At 26.3% G+C, this 22,980-nt stretch overlaps 1 protein-coding gene across 1 annotated transcript; it reads left to right on the top strand.

The window, feature by feature from the left end:
- Positions 1 to 14,215: 14,215 nt before the first annotated feature.
- Positions 14,216 to 22,734, top strand: LOC101239288 (muscarinic acetylcholine receptor M3). Its single transcript, XM_065809908.1, has 2 exons — positions 14,216 to 14,816; positions 21,457 to 22,734. The coding sequence occupies exon 2, from the start codon at positions 21,487 to 21,489 to the stop codon at positions 22,594 to 22,596; it is 1,110 nt and encodes a 369-aa protein (XP_065665980.1). The 5' UTR covers positions 14,216 to 14,816; positions 21,457 to 21,486; the 3' UTR covers positions 22,597 to 22,734.
- The last annotated feature ends 246 nt before the right edge of the window (positions 22,735 to 22,980 follow it).

Raw genomic sequence — 22,980 nt, 5'->3', positions numbered from 1 at the left:
AATGATAAAATATTTAATATTTAAGTCATGTCCGCGATTTATATCTCAGCTTCGCATTGAATCGGCTCATCAATCACCAAATCATCAGATCTTGACAACGTTTTAAAGAAATGTTTTTCGAGCTGATTTTTTGGTAAATTTTTAGAAACTGCCTTTGGATCGGTCCAAAGGTTTTTAATGGGAATAAGATATGGTAACTGCGCAGGCCAGTCCATAATTTAAATCTCCTTCTCCACAAACCATTTTTCATCAAATTTCTATACCACAGGAATAGTATATTTTGATATCTTTTTCTGCCTAGGATAAAGGTGTTTTGTAAATTTTCCAGGTAAATATTCATAGTTATTATAATTACGCCAACATTGGTTGGTGCTGTACAAATAAAACTGAAACAAAAAAACTATTTAATAAACAAAAGCAGCCAATCAGAATCATTTCCATTATTTGTCAAGTTAAACATAACGTTATTACATAATTTGTATAAATAAAAGTAATAAATAAATAAAAGGATATCTACAAATAAATACCAATCATCTTCTTGTATTTATTTTCAAAACTAATAAAAAATATCTCCTACAATATTTTACCCGCCATTCAAAATAAATCAGAACAAATCTAACCAGATTCTTTTTTATTTTTATTTTTTTTCTTAGGTGCCCAAGAGGTCCTTACGGTCTTAACACAGAGCACCGCGGATGAGCATTTAATTGAAAGTTCACCTCTCCTTCCTAACCGATATCGCAAAACTTGCGCAGAGGTGGGGTTTGAATCGCGGATCCTTTGTTTTTGAGGCAAGTGCGCTACCACTGCGCAACGGCTGCATTCTCAAATAGCAGTTACATTAAATCCAAAATTTGTTTTGCGGCGACTGAATTTTCAATTTCTACTACAGGACCAAAATTATGGAATAAAATATTACCAAACGAATTTAAAACATTATCAACGCTTAATGAGTCTAATACCAAGTTGATGAAAAAACGGTTGATGAACGACGTATCACTCAGCCTTTTCTGAAATAATTATGGTTGCTACTGGTAAACTTGCCCAACGATTGGAGGCTTTGCATTATCAGCTTGACGACCTTAGAAAGAATCGTGTCACTTGTTATTGCTTCAATTCTTCTTTTATAAAAAGTTATAATTCATAAAAGGTTTCCAGGTATATAATGGTTAGATGGAAAAATTTAGGGTTATACGTATTTGCCTGCATTCTTTTTATTAAAAAAGTTTTTATTTTACTAAATATTTTATTTTTGTATTTAAAGTTTTTCTTAAGCAATACAAAAACAAAAAGTTAAAGTAGAACATTAGGACCTATGGTTTTTATTTTTGAAGTCTTTATAAAAACGTTTTATATTATATAGTTTTACGGTTTTTTAATATTTATTATTTTATATTTACATTAAAGATTAAGCGGTTAGGTGATAAGACTGGGTGAAAATATGTCTTCATTATTCCCCTGCTATTTGTATTTATAATATTTTTTACAACTTCAATAAATTTATTCGGCAAAAAAAAAGTTTGTTGTTCAATATTTGCATCAATTTTATAGATGGGTTTTACGCCGTGAAGGGAAAATCCCCAAATAATAATTTTTTAACCTCCATGTTTAACAGGTTTTATAGGGTATTGCGATTTACTAAAAGGAAATTTCAGGTCATTAAATTTAGGTAGCCTATTTACGTATGCCTAACTCTGCTTGACTCAAATAAAACGATTGGTTGTAACTTTTTTCAGTGAGCAAATATAGGTTTTACGCTTTTCATAAAATCTTTGCCCGAAACTATTTATTATAAATGCTCGCTTGCTTGAAAATTGAGTTCTCTTTTAATGGTTTATAGTTATAACATATATATATATATATATATATATATATATATATATATATATATATATATATATATATATATATATATATATATATATATATATATATATATATATATGTATATATATATATATACATATATATATATATATATAGTTATAACAAATATATATATATATATATATATATATATATATATATATATATATATATATATATATATATATATATTATAAATAGTATAAATAGTATATAGTTATAAACTTTATGTATTATAAAGGAGTATTTCATATAATAAAATTCAATGCATAGACAAATAGTATAAGAAAATTGGTATAAAAGTTAGGTTAATTATTTTCTTATTTACAATGTAAAGCGTATTGTTATTTCATTAATATATTTTTAGTATTAATTTGTGACTTTTTTATGTGCCTAAAATTGTGTAGAATATTAAGATTCGTTTGTATATTTTGTATATTTTCTAAAGAATTTTAGAATGTGATCTTAAATCTACTGATGACATCAAGACCATTTCAATGTGGAAGTATTCAGCTAGTAACTTTTTAAAAACGAAATTATAATATAAACATCTTTTATATAGATATTTTTTGAAATATCAGATTAAATACATTGCAGTTAGCTTATCAAAATAGGTCTGTCCCAATAAAATTTACTTTTATTTAATATAGACTACTGATGACATTCATGATGGTGAAGATATGATTTGAGAGTAAGAAGTTAAAACTGTGTTAAAAGTTTTTGTTTAACAAAGAGATAATTATTTTGGTAATATCAATAACTGTTTTTAAACAAAAGAATTAAAATTAAAATAAAAAAGTCATGGGAGCTGTTAAAATTTTAGTTTCAAAAAAAATGATCCACTGAACATGCAGTGCTTGAAATAGTCAATCAAATAATAAACGCATTATGTACTAACTACTTTACATTAGGAGTTTTCATCGATCTGTCAAAGGCTTTTGATACTGTAAACCATAACATACTAATAAAAAAACTTGAATATTATGGAGTAAAAAATCATAACTTACTTTGATTCAAAAGCTATTTGACCAATAGAAAGCAATTCATTCAATGATTCAAAAGCTATTTGACAAATAGAAAGCAATTCATTCAATATGAGCAAAAATAAACAATTTCATATGCTGTAACTTGTGGTGTCCCCCAGGGCTCTATTTTAGGACCCTTATTATTTTTAGTATATATAAATGATTTAAATTTAGCAACACACTTCTTAAATTGTATTCTTTTTGCAGATGACTCCATTCTTTTTTATTCCCACAGAGATATTAAAACACTTTTTGAAACAGCTAACGAAGAGTTGGGTAAGGTTAATGAATGGTTTATAAGTAATAAACTGTCTCTAAATGTGGATAAAACCAAATTTATTTTATTTCATAAAGTAAATAAGTTAAAAAATATTCCCATTAAACTGGTAAATCTAATAATCAATAACGCTAACATTAAAAGTGAAACTTGAGTTAACTTTTTTGGCGTAATATTAGATGAAGATTTACGTTGGAGTGATCATATAAAAAGCATTGATAAAAAATTATCAAAAGATATTGCCACAATATATAGGCCTAAACCATTTCTAAATAATAAATCTTTGAAAAGTTTATATTTTTCTTTCATTCATTGTTATTTGGTTTATTATAATACTGCATGGGCAAGTACAAACCATACAAAATTAAAAATTTGTACAGTAAACAAAACATTTTTTTTTTTTTTAAAATATTTTGCCGTTTAAAAATATTACAATAACCAATTATATTTTACAATTTTTACATTAGTAACGACAGGACTTCTAGAAGATCATGTGGATCTTGTCATGAAGCCCTTTACAATATATGGTTAATTTTTGATAAAAATACAATGTCTTAAGTGAAATAATAATAATAATACAACTTTATGCAAAAACATGTAAAAACCAAGATAAAATTTTAAAAAGCCAAGATTAAAAAATAAATAAAATATACAAAATAGAACAACAACGAATAAACAAACAAACAAAACAAAAAAACAATTAAAAGTAAATCAAAATATTTTCAATTAAAAATATAATTCTTTTAAGTTTATGTTTGAATGAGGCAAAAGTCAGTTGGGTAGAAAAATCAAAATTTGGTAAGACTATTTTGTTCCAGAGATAAGGACCTCGATAAGAAACAAAAAACTGGTCTTTGCTTTTATGGCAAAAAGGGGCAATAAGATTGTTATTAATTCGAAGATTATATTTGTTTTTAGGTTTCATACAATAAAGATTTTGTAATACGTTTGGCAACAAATTTTCTCTACATTTAAACATGAAACATAAAATGTTAAAGACATTTTGTTGATATACATTTAAAATATTCATTTCTTTAAAAAGTTGTTTCGTATGAAAAAACCGATTTTTAAAATTTATTGCGCGAGCTGCGTGTTTCTGATGAAGGTAAAGAGATTTTAGTTTTGTTCTATGAGTGCTTCCCCATATAATATTCGCGTAGTTTATATGACAATGTATAAATGAATAATATAATTGTGTTAACTGGTGTTTACATAATACATTTCTTGCTTTATAGAGAATTCCAACGCATTTAGCGATTTTATTGGAGGTATTATCAATATGATTTCTCCAAGATAGATTCTCATCAATATATACTCCAAGAAACTTAGTAACTTTTTCTCTTTTTATTATTATATTATCAATTAAAAGGTCTGGCATGATATGAGGCAGTTTCTTTTTTTTTGAAGGTGGATAAAAAAGTGTCCAATTAGTTTTTTCTATATTTAGAGACAATCTATTTTGTTTAAACCAAACAGATACTTTTTTTAATTCATTTGTCATATTAGTAAAAAGCATATTAATATCTTTATGAGACAAAAACAAGTTAGTGTCATCTGCAAAATTTATTGTTGTTAAGTTTGATGATTTATGAAGATCATTTATGTATATTAAAAAAATAAGTGGACCAAGTATGGATCCTTGTGGAACACCACATGTTATATTCATTAATAGATGAGATATAGAATCTTTATTGTAAACAAACTGTTTACGGTTAGTAAGATAACTTTCAAACCATAATAGGGTTTTATCTTTAATACCATATGATATTAGTTTTTTTAACAGAATTTGATGATTGACAGTATCAAATGCCTTAGACAAATCAATAAACACTCCTAGTGTAAAACAAGAGTCTTTAAAAGAGTCAGTTATATTGCGCGTTAGTTGAAGAATGGCATGCTCGGTTGAATTATTTTTTTTGAAACCAAATTGGTTTTCGTATAGAATTTTATTTTCAACAAGATATGAGTAGATTCGGTTGTACATTATTCTTTCTAAAATTTTTGAAAAAACTGGAAGAACTGAAATAGGGCGATAATTTGTTATATTTGTACGATCCCCTGTCTTAAAGATTGGAGTTACTTTTGCTATTTTTAGTTTATCTGGAAAAGACCCTTGTGCAATGGATGCTCTGAAGATTTTATAAAGAATATCTTTTATAACATCGTAGGAATCAATCACAATATTTGTGTTAATATCATCATACCCAGTAGCTTAATTACGTTTTAATGACTTAAAAGCAACCTCAAATTCATTAAAAGTTAACTCAGTATAATTTAGATTAGAGCTTATTGATGTTTCGAACTCATCAACAGATTTATCTATAACGAACGAAATACTATCGCTTAATTTTGTACCGATAGTGGTGAAAAGCTTATTAAATTCAAATGCAATATCATTTGAGTCATTTATTAATTTGTTATCAGTTTGTATAAAATTTGGAAGTAAATTTTTATTTGGTTTAAGTTTTCCAGACACCTCCTTTATGATTTGCCAGACGCGTTTTGAGTTGTGCTTATATTTATTAAGCAAGTTTGAATAGTAGTTTTTTTTTGCACTTTTGCGAAGCTTTTCAAATAAGTTTGTATAAGTTTTATAATTTTGTTTATGTTTTTCAGATTTTGATTTTAGGTATTTTATGTAAAGCTTCTGCTTAATTTTTGACGATTTTCTGAGACCTTTAGTAATCCAAGGAGATGATATTTCTTTATCGCTTAAAACTATTTCAATTAAAGGAAAATTGGAATCATACACTTGGTGAAAAGTTTTGAAAAAATTGTCGTAGATTATGTTGATATTATCATTAAAGTTAATATAACCCCAATCTACAAGTGATAGTTGTTCTCTGAAAGAATTTAAATTATTATTATTGATAAGCCGTTTTTTTATAAAAACTTTTCCCTGCTTTTCTTTTTTTAAATTAACACATATAGAAAAAAAAATCGGGAAATGATCGGAAACGTCGGTTTTTATAATTCCTTTTTTTAGCGACTTAAAAAAATCGGTTGTTAAAATGTTATCAATTAATGATGATGAATGACTTGTGATTCTAGTCGGGCGATTAATTAAAGGTATTGTTCCAGTTTCAAACAAACCATTAAAAAATTTTCTCGAACTTTGATTTTCATAATAATCAAAGGAGTTTATGTTGAAATCCCCTATCAAGTAATTTTTTTTCTTTTCTAGATCAGTTTGCTTTATTATGTTTTTTAGTAAAAATTTGCCAAAGTTTTCAATTCTTCCAGCTGGTGGCCTGTAACAACAGCTTATTAGTATATTTTTTGAACGCTTATTGATAAGTTCTATTGTTAAAATCTCTTTGTTTTCGTCAGAAACGCACATTTCGCTTCGAACTTTATACAGAAGGTTACTTTTAACAAAAAATAAAACTCCTCCCCTCGCTTATTAGTACTTCGTTCTAAAATTACTGGATCAAAACCTGGGAGATGGAGATTTGAATTATTTTTAAAATCTGCTTGTAAACACCACGTTTCAGTTAAACAAATTAAATTAAAAGAACTTTCCGCTTCGCTAATAAAATTTAATAAGTTTTCAAAATTCTTTTTTAAGCTACGTATATTAATGTGGACTGCATTAAGATAATCACTTTTATTATCGCCTTTTAAATATTTGCTCACGTTACTAGGATAAAAATAAGAGGTTTCAAATTCAGGAGAATTAATTTCATTAAAATAATTAATATCCGGATCGGATTCGTCGTCTAGGTGTAATCTATACGTTTCAAATAAATTAACTTTTTTTTCAAAATCATTATTAGCTGTTTCCATTTTCGCTATAATTTAGATTTAGCAATAAATAATAGTATGCGACAATTTGAAAATCTTTTAGGAAGACTTAGTGATCAACTTATTGTAGACCATAAAAAATAAAAAATAAATTTAAAAAGATAAGATATTACTTTTTTTGGAATTCCAATCTCGTACAATAAGTTTGTCGTATGAAATGTACGCGTATTTGCCAGCTTGTCTTTCTACTTTCATTTTTTCACGTAGTGTCTTTCGTATAACATTCGTTTCGTTACAGTAATCTTCATATATGAAAATATTTTTACCTTTTAATTTGTAAGAGTTGTTGAGAATTTCAGTTTTTTCTTTAAAATCCAGAAGTTTTAGGATTATTGTTCTATGTTTGTTGTGAACAACTTTGCCTATTCTATGTGCTCTTTCAATGTTTACACTTTTGACTCCTAATATGTTGTTGAATATTTCTTTTACCTTTTTTTCACATTCAGCCCAGCTTTCATTGTCATTTTCAGGGACACCATCAATTCTTAGATTACTACGCCTTGACCTATCCTCAATCTCTCTGAGTTTGTTATTTATTTTTATAAGTTCATGGTTGTTATTTTGTACTTTTATGTTTGCCAGATTTTCTTTTGCGAGACAATCAATGGCGGTTTTTATTTTTTTATCGAAAAGATCTTCATGAAAATTTAAACTTTCTTTGATTTCTTCTACTTCCTTTGCAATTGATGCTATTTTGGTTGAGTTTTGAAGGATGTTAAGTTCAACTCTGTCTAATCGATCATTTAATATTTTTGTGTTAGAACTAACTATGTTGATAAAAGTATTTTCTTGTTGCTTCAGCATTTCTTCCGTCTCGATCTTAAACTTCATAAACATTTCCGTTATCAATTTTTTAACTTCAACAAGTGTGATAGACATGTTTAATAAGTATAAATTATTATAATATAAATATCTATTAATACTATTAACGATTTTTTATTTTATTTTCTTAAAGCAGCGAAAAAAGCATGCGTTCACTTCGGCGTTCTATTATCATTCCTGCATGCAGAAACATGCGTGCAGAATATTATTTAGAGCTGATAAAATTGTACCATGCGAGCCTCTTCTGCGTTTACTAGGCGAATTAAATGTTTATAAAATCAACTTACGCCAAGTTTTAATGTTCATGTATAAAATAAAGATAAGACTCTCCTAAAATACTTTAGTCCTATTTTAAAAAAGTAGTACATAAATATCCAACAAAATTTTCAGATAATAACTACGTTATCCCTAAATATAATTCAAAACAAATTACATATTTAATTCAATATCGTGGACCTTGTTTGTGGAAAAAGTTTCCTCATATTGCAAATACGAAAAAAGTTAGTATACAATAGTTTAAAAATGAATCGAAACAGGTGTTATTACTTATGGATTTTAACATATCCGATTTTAAATGCTTCTTTTAAACTAAAATTCAATTATATAAAATATGTCTCAGAATTTTTAAACTTTTTTTTTTTCATTATTTCAGTTATGGTGTTTTCTCTTCTTAAAAGTTAAAATCTTAAAAGTTATTGTTGAAATCTAATCTGAGTTCTTGAACATTTTTTAAAATATACATAAATGTTACGGTTTTTGTAAATTAAGTACTCTTTTATTTTTAATTTTTTGTTCTTTATTTAAATATTACTGTATTACAAATTGCTATATATTTTACTTTCATATTTTTCAATAAATACTTTGTATAATATACGTATATTGTACGTATATTGCAAATACGTGCTCTTCAATTAATTAATTATTTTATTTTTTGTTTTTTTTTTTACTTTTCTTTCAGTTTTTCTTATTTACTTGATTATTATTCTTAACATGAATATTGTTCTTGAAGTATTTCTTAAACTAATTGTTATTTATTTCTTCATTTATAATTTTTAATAAATAGTTTGTAAAGTATAAATATATTATACGGTTATTGTAAATACGTACGATTGGGTCGGTGATAAGACAAAATAATGTCTTCTACTTGCCCCGCCAGTGTTTTTATTTATAAAATTTTAAATTGTAAAAGTTATTAAACGGCGAAATAAACAAACACAACAAAAAAATCGACTATTTATTTTAGATTACTAATTTTAAAAGGCTTTTTTTTTTTTCTATGCTTGAAGTGTTAGAGGAATCAATTACTAAACAATGTTTTTATTGATATGTTTATAACAAAGCATTGAGCTCTCTAGAGACTTTTTCTAATTTTAAAAATATATTTAATCATTTAGGAGGCGAGTAATTAATAAAGTCTGCGTTTGGGTCACGTGTCATCTTAAAGATACTGCAGTTGGAGTGAGTTCACAAAGAATTTAGTTAAATAAGAGTGGCTTTGCATTAGTAAGAAATGAATGATAGCTCATAGTCTGTATCAATAAAAGCTGACATTGGCATTTTATTAATTGCTGCATTTGTAAAACCTGAATTTCGACTTTTAGAGGTGAAAATTGTGACTGTATGTAGGGATCTTGACTAATGTTGTTACACTCGTAATATGTTGTTTGTTACACTCGTATGTGTTCTTTATAAGTGTTTTAAGATGGGTACTTTTGCTTTATGCTGTTGTTTTGATGTAATTTGTTACTTAAACAGAAAAATGCTTGGTGTCCTTTTTTTCCATAGGTATTACATGTTGAATTTCAGGAATTGGGCATTTCATGCTGTTGACTTCCACACCAAATAAAAGATTGTTTTGCAGCAGCAAAGATAAGATGTTGTTTAGGTTATAAAAAGTTTTTATGTTTTCAATGGCAAGTTTTTATAGCTGTTGCTGCGAGTGAAGGTTTTTTTACAAAGTCACTGGATGATTCTATTAGGTGTTGACAAATCATTGGAGATATATAAATCATTTCTAAATGCATCACTGGTTATTATTTCTTATTATGTTTATTTACTAAGATTATTAATTTATAACTGAGTCGACAGATTTTGATTCAAGTTGTTTAGTAGATTTTTATATCTATACAGCTTAGTTGTTGTTGTTTTTTCGGACCAATCGGATACATCAAAATTTTTCCATTTTGATACATTTTTAATCAGAATATCTCAATACTAGATATAAATATCAAAGACAATATTTATTTCTTGTTTTAACCTTATCGTTTGCTTACCCGTTAAACGGGTAATTTAGGTTCATTCTAAAATTTTTTTTTTTTTTGTCAAGCGATCTATTATATCTCTCCAGGATTTAACTTGAGTTGAAGTATTTCTGCTGGATTTAAAAACAAGTTGTTTAATTTTAGATATAGGGACATAAAATACCTGTTTGTAAATCCGGCAAAAATACTACCAATTCTTATCTTGACATTTATTCATTCAATTCTAATCTAGAAAGTTATTATCAGTCTCTTTAAAAAATGCAACAAAAAAACAACAATAAACAAACTCTAAGGAATTGTCCATATATTACGCAACGCTAGATTTCACTAACAAACAAAACAAAACGGGTCAAAAGTTTTCCCACGCAGAACTTTAAATTAAATAAAAAATCAAACAGCACAGATTAAGCTTAATGAAATCGTCGAGTAGAAGAGCTTAAGATATCCTACATCGGTTTTTAAAATAAATTTAGTGATGCTTAATTTATTGACAATCTCTTACGTATTTTTACTTTTTTAACTAATTGTTTTAAAAACAATCGAGAATGCTCTTGATTGTATAAAAGCATAAGCGTGATTTTTTTTTTATGGAAAAAAATTGTCTCACTTGAAGGGGATCCTATTAAAATAACGCAAGAGTTAATCTCAGTTATCCAAGCCAGCCTGTTTCTCGTGTAAACAAAATTAATTTTTATACTTAAATGTTAAACATGCCGAGATCTCGTTTAAGAGAGCCATTTGGCTAACCGGGCTAGCCCGCAAATAACTATTATAAAATTTGCCCGCATATAATTGGCTAACCGGGCTAGCCCGCATATAATTAGCCTCTAAGTATTGTTTACAAATTTTTTTAGACTTCCATTTATTATTTTGATTGCTTAAGCAATCAAAGTATTGCATCAGCGTTTTTTTAAAAGAAATATGATTTTTTATCTTTAAATTATTATAATTACGCAGTACTTAATTGAAAATTTATGTTACTACAAGGACTATTACTTGAAAAATGACGTATTTATATTTTCTTCTTACTCCAGCTATATTATAATTCTTTGAAAAAAGAGATCATTTTGTAATGTTTTCATTAAAGGTTTGCTTAAAATTGTTTCTCCGTTTATTTACATTCAATTATTTTATTGAGGATTTTAAAGCACTCTCAATATCTTTGGGATTTTATCACTCAAAACCGTAAAATGCATTTCCTTTTTAAAATTCTTTAAGTTTTTAAAACTTATTCCACTACTACAGCACACCTACTGTCACTTACAAAGAGCGTTTTACCGTCGAGTTCTTCACGTGAGATCCATTCACACCATACATATCTGTCATCACATCATCATGTTTGTTAACCAAAAGTCTAAAAATAAGTTCAATTTATTTTGGTGTTTACATTTTGAAACAAACAATTTTTGTAATGTTGCGAATGATAGAAAAGCAGTTTTATTGCAATCTACCTCATTCTGCCTAGCTTTTGTATTGTTATGTTATTATTTTTGCAATGTTCTAAACTGTAAATTAATGCGGATGCTGCCAAGGTTTGAAACTGAGTTATGGAGCTTGATTGGGTAAATCGAATTCCAGGTTGAATAAAAGTTTTTAAAATTAAAAAAAATAATAATAATGAAGAACTAGAAGTAAAAAAAATTACATTTTTTACATAAATTAAATCAAGGAAGTTTAATTGAATGAAGAGAAAACAAACCCGAAAATTGTTTAAACTCGTAGTGTAGTCTTTATTGCATAATTATTCCAGTGGCAAGTAAAAATTTTGCGTTGAAAAAGGAAACGCCTTTGCGTTGAAATAAGAAAACTTTAAAATTTTGTAACCTTTGTAAGCTGTAATCGATATGGATTACTCTCTTAATTAAGATTAAATGGATTACTTAATTAAGATTACTTAATTAAAATTAAATGGATTACTTAATTAAGATTTAATTAGGATTACTTAATTAAGATTAAATGGATTACTTAATTAAGATTTAATTAAGATTACTTAATTAAGATTAAATGGATTATTTAATTAAGATTTAATTAAGATTACTTAATTAAGATTAAATAGATTACTTAATTAAGATTTAATTAAGATTACTTAATTAAGATTAATTGGATTACTCTCTTAATTAGCTTTTAATTAAAAGCTAACTAAATAAGTTTTTAACAACTGTTCCAACTATCAAGTAGTAATCGCGACAAAAATCATGATTTACGTTTAGTATTCGTTTTTTGAATACCTCAATCCTAGGTAAAAATATCAAAGTTTTTGACAATCTCTACTACTTGGTTGAACCTTATCTTTCGCTTCCTCGTTTAGCTATAGCTTTGTAATATGACGTAAACATTTACTTAAAGAGTTTAAAATTAAAACCTGGTTTCTAAGGTGAGTTTCCACTCATACGTTTTTCTACGGGAACGGGAAAGGCAACGGAAAAAAAATCACGTGAGCATGCGTAATTTTCCTTCAGACAAAATAAAATTTACGCTACGCATGCTCACGTGATTATTTTTCTCTTTTCTTCCCAGTTACCGTAGAAAAACCGTCGAGTGGAAACTCGCCTTAATACAGAAGCCATTGATAAACAATGGGTTTGCGAAACATGTACTAATACTCGAGCTGTTTAAAATATGCTAAAGTTAATTTATTAAACAATTTTTAGGGATCCCTCCTTATGATCTACTTAGATATTTGGGTACCCAAACTTTTGTTCTTAAAAACACAGAGGTTTTTAAAAAGTATATTACCCAGACCACTTTGTTTATTGAGCACTTTAAATTAGCTCAAAAAAATAACATTAATTAAGTAAAAAAAATACCAACCTGACAATTAGAACTAATTTTTGGAATATAATGATTCGTTATTAACAAAACTTATCATTGAAAGATCAAATTTTAAGCCACTTTTTGTTGAAATAATACTGCTGTGTTTTCCGCAAAAAAATAAAAAATAAAAAAATTTTGTAATTTTTCAATTTTATTAACTCAAACCTTTGAACAAGAAAAATTCAAATTTTTTGAATTTAAATTACAGAAAAGTATTTAGTATTGATAAAATATTAAAATTTTTTACTTTGTTTTGTTTTTATTTAAAAAGCAATTAAAACTACTACTTTTTTAGGACTTTAAATTAGGTAATTTCAATGAAAAAAACTGAGTAATTTAAGCATGCTCATATTACACAAAAATAGCATCTTTAAATAAAGTCAAAACTAAATGTTTCTATGTATTGTTTTTCAAACAAAAATAGATTGGATACTTTACTAACATATTTTTCTTAATGAAAAAATTAATTTCATTATTTTAGCACCATAATTTTGTGCCACAGATTTATTCATGCGCGATGATATTATTTTAACAACGCAAAAAATTTAACAGCGTTTTAATTAAATGATAGCCGCTAATTACTGCATATAAATTTACGCTAATTGCACTGATTCCTGTAACCACCACAAAAAGTCGATTCAAAAAAATACAAATAACTTTAACTTCACTGCTTACATCTAAGAAATCTTTAAGTATGCTCATATTACCAAGGTGCTCATGTTACCCTAATCTACCCTACACTCCTTGTATGTTCTACCTGTTTGTCACTCAATCTAAGTAAAAGATAAAATTTAATTAGTTTCCTCATTTAAATTGATTGGTTTTTGCATAAAGTTTACTTAATTTTATCATTTTTAAACACAAAATGTTGTTAAGAGACATTTTTGCAACAAACCATTGCGTTCGGATGCGTTTAGGTTGTTTTTTTTTTTGTCGCTAAAATGAAAAAGTGTATCCTACACTAAAATTAGAAAATAATAAAGGCAAGAGAACTGAAGCAACAAAACTTTTATATATATATATATATATATATATATATATATATATATATATATATATATATATATATATATATATATATATAATATATATATATATATATATATATATATATATATATATATATATATATATATAAATATATATATATATATATATATATATATATATATATATATATATATATGGAGGTATGTATGGATGTATGCGTATACGTTAATATTGCACGGACAAGTACTCATAAATCCAAATTGATCACGTTTTATCAAAATCATAAACATGCTGTAGAAACAGTTTATAACTAATATAAATGCTCACATGATGAGTCACTTTAAAAACTCTTAAAAGCATTAGTTGTCAATCAAACTTGATGCTTATGCTAAAATTTAAACTTGGATTCCCTTAATTTTTTTCATCAATTTTCTGCGAAATTCTAAAAAAATAAATTAGGCATTTTTTTGAGTTAAATTTTTTTTTATATTTATGCCATCTAAACTGAAAATAAAATGAAGACATGAAGTTGTTTGTAAATATGGAGTTATTGTGAAGAAAGTGTACAATAAAATATCACAAGTAACACAAAAACCGTGGCTTTGAGAAAACCATTGGTCTTCTGCAAGGTTCCCGCGTATTTTTTATTAACGATGGTTTTTTGCTGATTTTTTTTTCTTTTTTCATGAATAATACAACATTTGTGGAATTTTATTATATTCTTAAATACTTTTGTTATGGTTAAAGATGCCAAAAAATGTTTTAAAAACATTTGCTTTCAAGAATGTTTACAAGTACTTCAAATCAAAAAATTTTAAAACGTTTTTTGACAGATTAGCGTAAATACCTTTGCGTTTGCTAATTGCTTGAATTTGTTTTTATTCTGTCAAATACTTCATTTGTTACTTCAAAAAGTTAAAAGAAGAGTTGTAAAAAGTATCAAGCTGCTTTTAACTCGTAAGTAAACTGTTTATTTTTTATTTTATTCCGTTCAATGCTAATTAATAATAATTTTTTAAAATCGGATTTTGTTTATTTATTTCTGTGCCACTTTATAGTGGTGTAGAAGTTGTTTCATTATGAAAAAAAAAGCTTATTTGTAACCAATATTTGTTTATGAATTTTTAACTTTAAAATGTTTTACCAATTGTTTCTGAAAACACACACCCATTTTTTATGGTTGAAAAAATTATTTACGAAAGTTTAGTATATAAACGTTTTAGTATACTTACGCTTAGTAAATAAACTATATTATACATTATAATATATATTAAATATAATAAGAATATTATAATATTACATTTAATATATAACACTTGGTTGTGTTTAAAAATTCGGTTGAAATCCCTTCAGTTTTTCCAACCCTTTACAAGTTTTATGCGCAGACTTTACCGCTGCAGCAGTTTCACTCTCGATTAATCACCCTTCTACCCATCCTTCTTAACTGATATACTTTACATACTTTACCTATATCTTCCTAAACATAGCAATGTAGACTTTTGCATTTACATCTTATTTTTGATTCTAACCATGTTTTTTTATATAAAGTGTCAACAGTGCCATTATTAATTGATTTAGTAAGTGTTATTTAAGAGTATTTACTTGGGGGATGATTTTTTTACGGTTGGCCGAATTTTCAGGATTGAGCAAACATCTAAAACACAATTTAAGGCGTATATTTTTTTATATATGTATATATATATATATATATATATATATATATATATATATATATATATATATTGGTTTTTTGTTTGTATTTACGGCTGATGATTGCCTTCGGGCATGAAACTTTAAGTCCCGCTATTTAGTTGTTTTTATGCATTTAATTACATAAAGTATAAATTGCTTTATTATTTGATAATATTGAGCACTGTCATACGAACAAGAGTTTTTGTATTTTACACCGCAATACTAACCTCACTTATATTTATTTATATATATGTATATATATATATATATATATATATATATATATTATATATATATATATATATATATATATATATATATATATATATATATATATATATATATATATATATATATAATTCATTTTTGATTTTTTAATTTATGAGCATTATAGTTTCCCTACCAAAAGATGAGCTCTTCTACGAGTTGTTGTTCTTTTAGGTCTACGTGTATTATATACATCATCTTTATTTCAAAATTTTTACACGCCATAACCAATTCAATAAAACTTTTCTTAATTTAACTCGTTCGCATATTTGGTAGTTTTGGCACATTTTATGACGTAAACGGAATTCACAACAAAAAAAACATTACCTAAAAATTAATTAATAAATCACTTCATAGGTGATACGTCATAGTGTAGCGATTTAATAATAATATTTGTTTTTTGAAACTGGAACTTTTAAAAGATAACAGATAAAATCCAGTGCAACCAGCATTTTTTTTTTCCAAATGCAAATTTGATTGACTAGACGCTGTTGTATAAAATGTAATTTTTTTTTGTAAATATTGTGAATATTTACAAAAAATAGTTATAACTGAAAAAAAGTAGTGATTATAACAATTTTCACATTTCAATGCTTTTCGAGATGATCTCGAAATAAGTAATCTCAAAAGTGGTTGATGTGAAATAGTTAAAACCATGGCAACCAATAGTTAAAATCAATGCGTGCTTTAAATGTTAAATAGTTATGATCATTGGATCATACTAAAAACAGAATAGATTTTTTCTTAAATTCAATTTTATTTTTATAATAAAAGTGTCAATAATACAAACTTTATTCAGAAAGTGATTTAACGCAACTTGTTCAAAAGACTGAATAAAGGTCTCCATTGTTATAAATTTTTTTACTTCACTGGTTTTTTTGTTAAAAATTACAATAAAATAAATAAAGTAATTATAAATTTTGTCTGGACCAAGAAAAACCCAAGTTGATTTATCCCCTTAATCACTTGGTGTTTTTTTTTAATTTGAAAAAACAAAATCAAAACAAAAAACACGATAAATATCAAATAAAATAAAAATACACATAAAACGTTACCAATATAATAAACACTTTAGCCAATAATATTTCAATAAAGTAAATAAGGTAACAAAATTAAAAACAAACAAAGGTAACCTTGGTACAACCAAGGTACCTTGGTAACCTTGATACAACCAAGTTATAAATAAACAAAATCCGTATTACTTTTCAGTAGAAATAATGAGCTGTAAAAAAAGTGCTAAAGACTCATTGTTTAATATTAACTAAATTCGAGTAACATAAGTGATGGTAAATTTATATGGTTGGAACTTTTTAAATTATTTTTTATAAAGGTATTCAAAAAATAATATACCAATGCTAAGCATATCTTTTTAAACTGCAGTTTAAAATCTTGTTTTTTACACAATGAAAAGAATAAAAAATCCACAATATTGAATTATATGAGAACTTATTTAAAAATGAGTTCTGGTAACAATAATGCTATTCTTCGAAAATATAGTAGGGCGTTTATAAAAAAAAAATTTTAAATAAGTTTTAAATGTTGTTCAAAGAAACCTGTATTTTATTAAAAAAAAAAAAGTGTATATTAGTTTTTTATATTGTACTGTATTATTTGGTACTGTAGCGAAGGGTGAATTTGACATCGCGACCTTGACTTACATTTTTATTTTACTATATTTTACCATATCATAATGTTCATCATAGGGTATCAAACTACCCTATGATGAACATTATAATATGGTAAAATGTAGTAAACCCGTCAGGGGTAATTTTGACCTTGTGGTTTGACTCATTTTCTATCTAGTAGGAAATAATTTTTTTTCTTAGTTTTCATGTTTTAAATAACTATAGAAATGTAACAATAGGATTAGAACGTTTTAAAATTAGAAAATATTCTTTATGCAATAATATAGTGGTTAATATAATGGTTTAAAATAAGTTGAGTTGGAACAAATATTGGACGATTAACGACAATATTATTCACTAATATTAATTATTCACTAATATGAGTTACTAAAATTTTTAGTTTAATTTTTGTACTTTATTGTATTAAAACGAGTTCTCTCTGTTAAAGACGTCACTAAAAACGAAAAATGTAAGTTGTTAAATAAAATCTACACGTACTCAGTTGTATGCGTAACAATCGTACCTCGATGACCATGCAATTTATTTACTTAACGACATAGTCTGAAGTGATTTAATCTTTTAATAAGAAGAAAATAAAAGGTTTTTTTTTTTAAAACAAATCGTCATTTGGTAAAGTATGAACTGTTGGAAATATACTAAAATTCAAAAAATGTTTTTATTATTAAGTTATTATAATGTGCATTAATTAATGTAACAAAAACCTATTCGAATAAATTTTATTACATAGGACAAAACTTTATTCAAACTAAAAGTTAAATTTTCTCTTCGTTAATAAAAACTTTTTTGTGTTTTTTATCAAGAGCTTGATTTTCACATCCAAAACAGTTGTTTATAATCTATACTTTAGAATGCTTTTGCAATGAAACACCAGTAAAATATATATATATATATATATATATATATATATATATATATATATATATATATATATATATATATATATATATATATATATATATATATATATATATATAATATATATATATATATATATATATATATATACTGTTACAAATATTAAATTATAATAGTATGTAAAGGATAATAAAATGTAAAAAAGCGCATGTACCATAATTTCGGTTTAAAAAAGTAAAAAGTGTCAATTCCACTCTGTTCTCGGCTGCTGTTCCGGGCTTAACTTGTTTCTCTGCCAAGCTTATAAAGGGGTATAACAACAATAAAAAAGAAAAAAATGCAAGGCAGTGCCGCTACATCAACCAAGGGTTTTGGTTGGGGCAGCAATTGTTTTTTTTTTCTCCAAAAAAAGTAAAGATATAAGTCAGAATTTTCGGAGACTTAACTATACACTGAGGGAACGTCCATAAACTACGGAACGCTAAATTTAACAAAACAAAGCAAAAAAAATTACAAATTTTCCTATCACAGTGTCTTTAAATGAACCTGAAGCTATAAGTTCAATGAATTACTACAAATCTCCAACTTTTATTTTTTAAATCAATTTAGCGTTTCGTAAATTATGGACGACTCCTTAGAGCTGATCTTATCAGTTACGCAAAAGTAAATATATATATATATATATATATATATATATATATATATATATATATATATATATAATTTAAAATCATGTACAATTATACAAGCTAAAAACCGCGTTTTTATTTCTAATGGTGTTATTTTATATTACTAATTTCATGAAACGAATCTAAATTAAGTAATCATTTATGCAACACATTTGACATTAACTGATTAGGATTAATAAACAGATTCTTAGAAGTTAATACTGAAAATAATTTTTTATTGCTTTTTAACAAACAAATTATTATTATGTTATCTAATGACAGAGATGTATCTAATTTATTTTCAACACGAGTGTCCGATAGATAATCTAGAATTCAGTAAGCACGGGACGTAAAAAATACGTTTTGAAACGATGTCTTTTTTGGTCACATGGCGAGTAATCCTACAATCATTTTTTTAGTTTTATTTAAAGGTTGTTCACCTTCTGTGGCAAGTAATGGCATTTTTGATTTTTAATGGTATTAAAAATCAAAAAGTCTTCGTTTTTTAATAAGCATATTAATGCATATATGCATACATGGCAAGTGCATATAAATGTATATAGAAAAAAAGAAGACTCGTTTAAATTATTAGGATGCAAAATATCTTTCATAAAGTTGTCCTCTATTTCACAAGCCTTTTTTTTTTTAATTTTGATTTTTCAACCAGTTGAAGGAGGATCTTAAAGAAACGTTTTTCACAATGCTAAATCTAGATTAAATTTTTTAAAGGAAACAATAACAACAAACGACGTTTCAGTAAATTCGATTGTTTTCGTTAAAGCTAAAGCAAGGCTTTAGGGCAGCAGTGATTGCCGCTTTGCATTTAGTATTATAGCGGCAATATGAGCTGACTACCTGGTCTCCAAAAGCTTGTAAAGCTTCTAAGTAGCGAGACTTCACCTGAAGAATAAAAAAAGATCTTACAATTAAATTTATTTATTAAAATAATCAATAAAGTATCTAAAAATTTTAGTAATGATAAAGGAAAGCAACACTTAACTTTCCAATGCTGAAGATCAACATTGCTGCAACACCGATTGACATTGATAACTCATATGATCCTGCCAAAATTGACGTATAACTTGGATTGGTATTAAATGCAGTCTAGAAAATGGTTCTTGTGGGACGCTGCTAACCACCTTTTTCCACTCTGACATTTATTCGCCAATTACTACATGTTATTAGTTAACCAGTCAGTAATCCAATTTAATAGCTAACCTCAAATACCAAAGATATGAGCCTTATGAATAAATCGTTGCGTGACACTTTGTTAAATGCTTTAGTAAAATTGGTAAAAATCGTGTTTCCCAGGTGTCCACGGTAAACTGCTTCGTTGTGGGGTTCAATCAGGTTTGTAATGAATCCAATCAGCTTTTGTGATGAACAAAACCGCAATGAGACTTTTAAATTAATTAGTTTACAGTGTTTCATAATCCAATCTTTAATAATTTTCTCCGTCACCTTGCACAGTAAATAGGCAAGAGAAACCAGCTTGTAGTTATAATCCTTGACTTTGTATCCTATATAGTTACTCAAAGACACACATACACAATAAAAAAAGAAAAAACTTTAAAAAAATTTAATTTTTAGCACTTTTAAAAAAAATTTTAGTTTTTCGTCTTCTGGCGCCTCTATTTTCTTGGCGCCCGAGACACGTATGCCCCATTTTCTTTTCTCTTTCTGCGACCCTGTATATATACTTTTATATATATGTGTGTGTATATATATATATATATATATATATATATATATATATATATATATATATATATATATACGTATATGCGCACATACACACACACACACGTATGTTTATATATATATATACATATATATATGTACATATATATATATATATATATATATATATATATATTATATATATATATATATATATATATATATATATATATATAAAGAGAGAGAGAGAGAGAGAGAGAGAGAGAGAGAGAGAGAGAGAGAGAGAGAGAGAGAGAGAGAGAGAGAGAGACACACACACTCACACACATATGCATGTTTGTATATATATACATATATATATATAAATATATATAAATAAATATATATATATATATATATATATATATATATATAAATTAGTAAAAACACTTCTCTAATTTTTTCTTTCTTCGACACAGTGTTTCTCCATCAGTAGATTTATCAGGAAGAATCCTTCTTATTAAGAATTCTTTCTGATTAACCTACAGCAAGAGAAACACTGTGTAGAAGAAAGAAAAAATTAGATTAGTGTTTTTACTAATTTATTATTGCTCTGTTCTTTAAAAACATTGAGCACTCTGTTTGTAGAATACACTAACATAATTTATATATTTATGTTTATATATATATATATATATATATATATATATATATATATATATATATATATATATATATATATATATATATATATATATATATATATATATATATATATATATATATATATGTATATATATATTCTTACAGATTGATACCAAAAAGGAGTAGAAAACTGTTATGGCTTATTCAATATTTGTTAATTTATCAACCACAGGACAAGTTTCCTCATCAGAATTAAGTGAAAAATTAAGTACTCCAATCGTAGTAGCGTTTGGTATATACTATTTTCCTGTGCTTCTTATCGGACTTGTAGGAAACATTTTTATAATCGTTGCAGTACTAAAGTATAATCATATGAAAAAAGTTGTCAATGTATTCTTAGCTAATTTGGCTTTATCAGATTTACTATTTGCTGTTTTAACAATATTTGATAGTTACACTTTATACCGAGGAGAATGGGTGTTTGGAGAAATATTTTGTCGAATGCAAGGCACTTTAATTGAAGTTTCTTATACTGTATCTGTATTAACACTAACAGCCGTATCTGCAGAAAGATATTTTTCCATTTGTTATCCGTTTAGAAAAAAACACACATATCAACAAAGCCAAGTTCTTTCATTTGTGTTGTGGCTACTAGGGTTCTTGTTTTGTGCCGTTCTTTTACATGGTTATACCACTCAAGCATATTTGTTACCATTTACAACAGATTTGAAAGGACAAGTTATATTCAAGTGTGAGAACGGTAATTGGTCATCAACAACTCGTCTTGCTTTTTATATTACACATTCAATCTTCGTGTATTTTTTACCGATTTCATTTATGTGTTGGTCACACATAAAAATTTCCAGAGTTTTAATACAACCGAAAAAACATTTTACTTCTAAAAATAAAACTTATCCAAAGGCTTGTTGCGATAATAAAAACAATTTAAACAAAAACAAACACGAGGCAAAAATGAAGAGTTTAAAGGTCGTAAAGCTTTTGGTTGCTGTTACAATGGTGTTTTTTGTTTTGTGGACCCCATTTATTGCGTTACGGCTGCTAAAGTACTTAGGAGTAAAAGTACCAAACAACGTTTGGCGTATTTCTCAACTGCTTATACTTGGAACAACGGCTGCTAACTGCGTCATTTACTCTTTGATAAGTAAACCGTTTCGATTAGCTTTCAAAGGATTGTTAATGTGTTTGCCACAAATTTCTGGTAACGAGACAGAATTTGATTCGGGAAAAAATACAAAAGAATTAACTTTAAATAATCGACTGCATAGTAATACGGCTATAAACTGAAAACTAATTTTATTTACTTGCGTGATCTTTGTATAATATATAAACTTTATTGAACAAAAACTATTTAAAATAATAACAAACTTTGTATGCATATAAGTTTCTTTTATTCAAAAAGAGAAATTTTGAATTTTTTATTGACTTTTATTTATTATTTTTATTTTCTGTTAATACGGTTTCTAGGAATTACAAATTACTTTATGATTCTGAATACTCTCAGAACCAAATTAACGTATGATTGTAGGAGTAGGACAACCTACCTCGGTCTTGTCACAGAACGCTGCGGATGAGCATTTAACAAAAAGGTTCAAGCCTCCTTCTTTACAGATGGTGCAAAGTTTGGAAAAATGCAGAGTACGCATTAAAACCTGAGTTTGTTGCTTCTAA

Source organism: Hydra vulgaris, chromosome 11 (assembly GCF_038396675.1).
Source record: "Hydra vulgaris chromosome 11, alternate assembly HydraT2T_AEP".
In the NCBI taxonomy this organism is placed as follows: domain Eukaryota; kingdom Metazoa; phylum Cnidaria; class Hydrozoa; order Anthoathecata; family Hydridae; genus Hydra; species Hydra vulgaris.
This window is presented reverse-complemented; position numbering and strand designations above follow the sequence as displayed.

Excerpts from the sequence above, each read along its gene's own strand:
- LOC101239288 (XM_065809908.1), top strand. The coding sequence starts at position 21,487 with ATGGCTTATTCAATATTTGTTAATTTATCAACCACAGGACAAGTTTCC.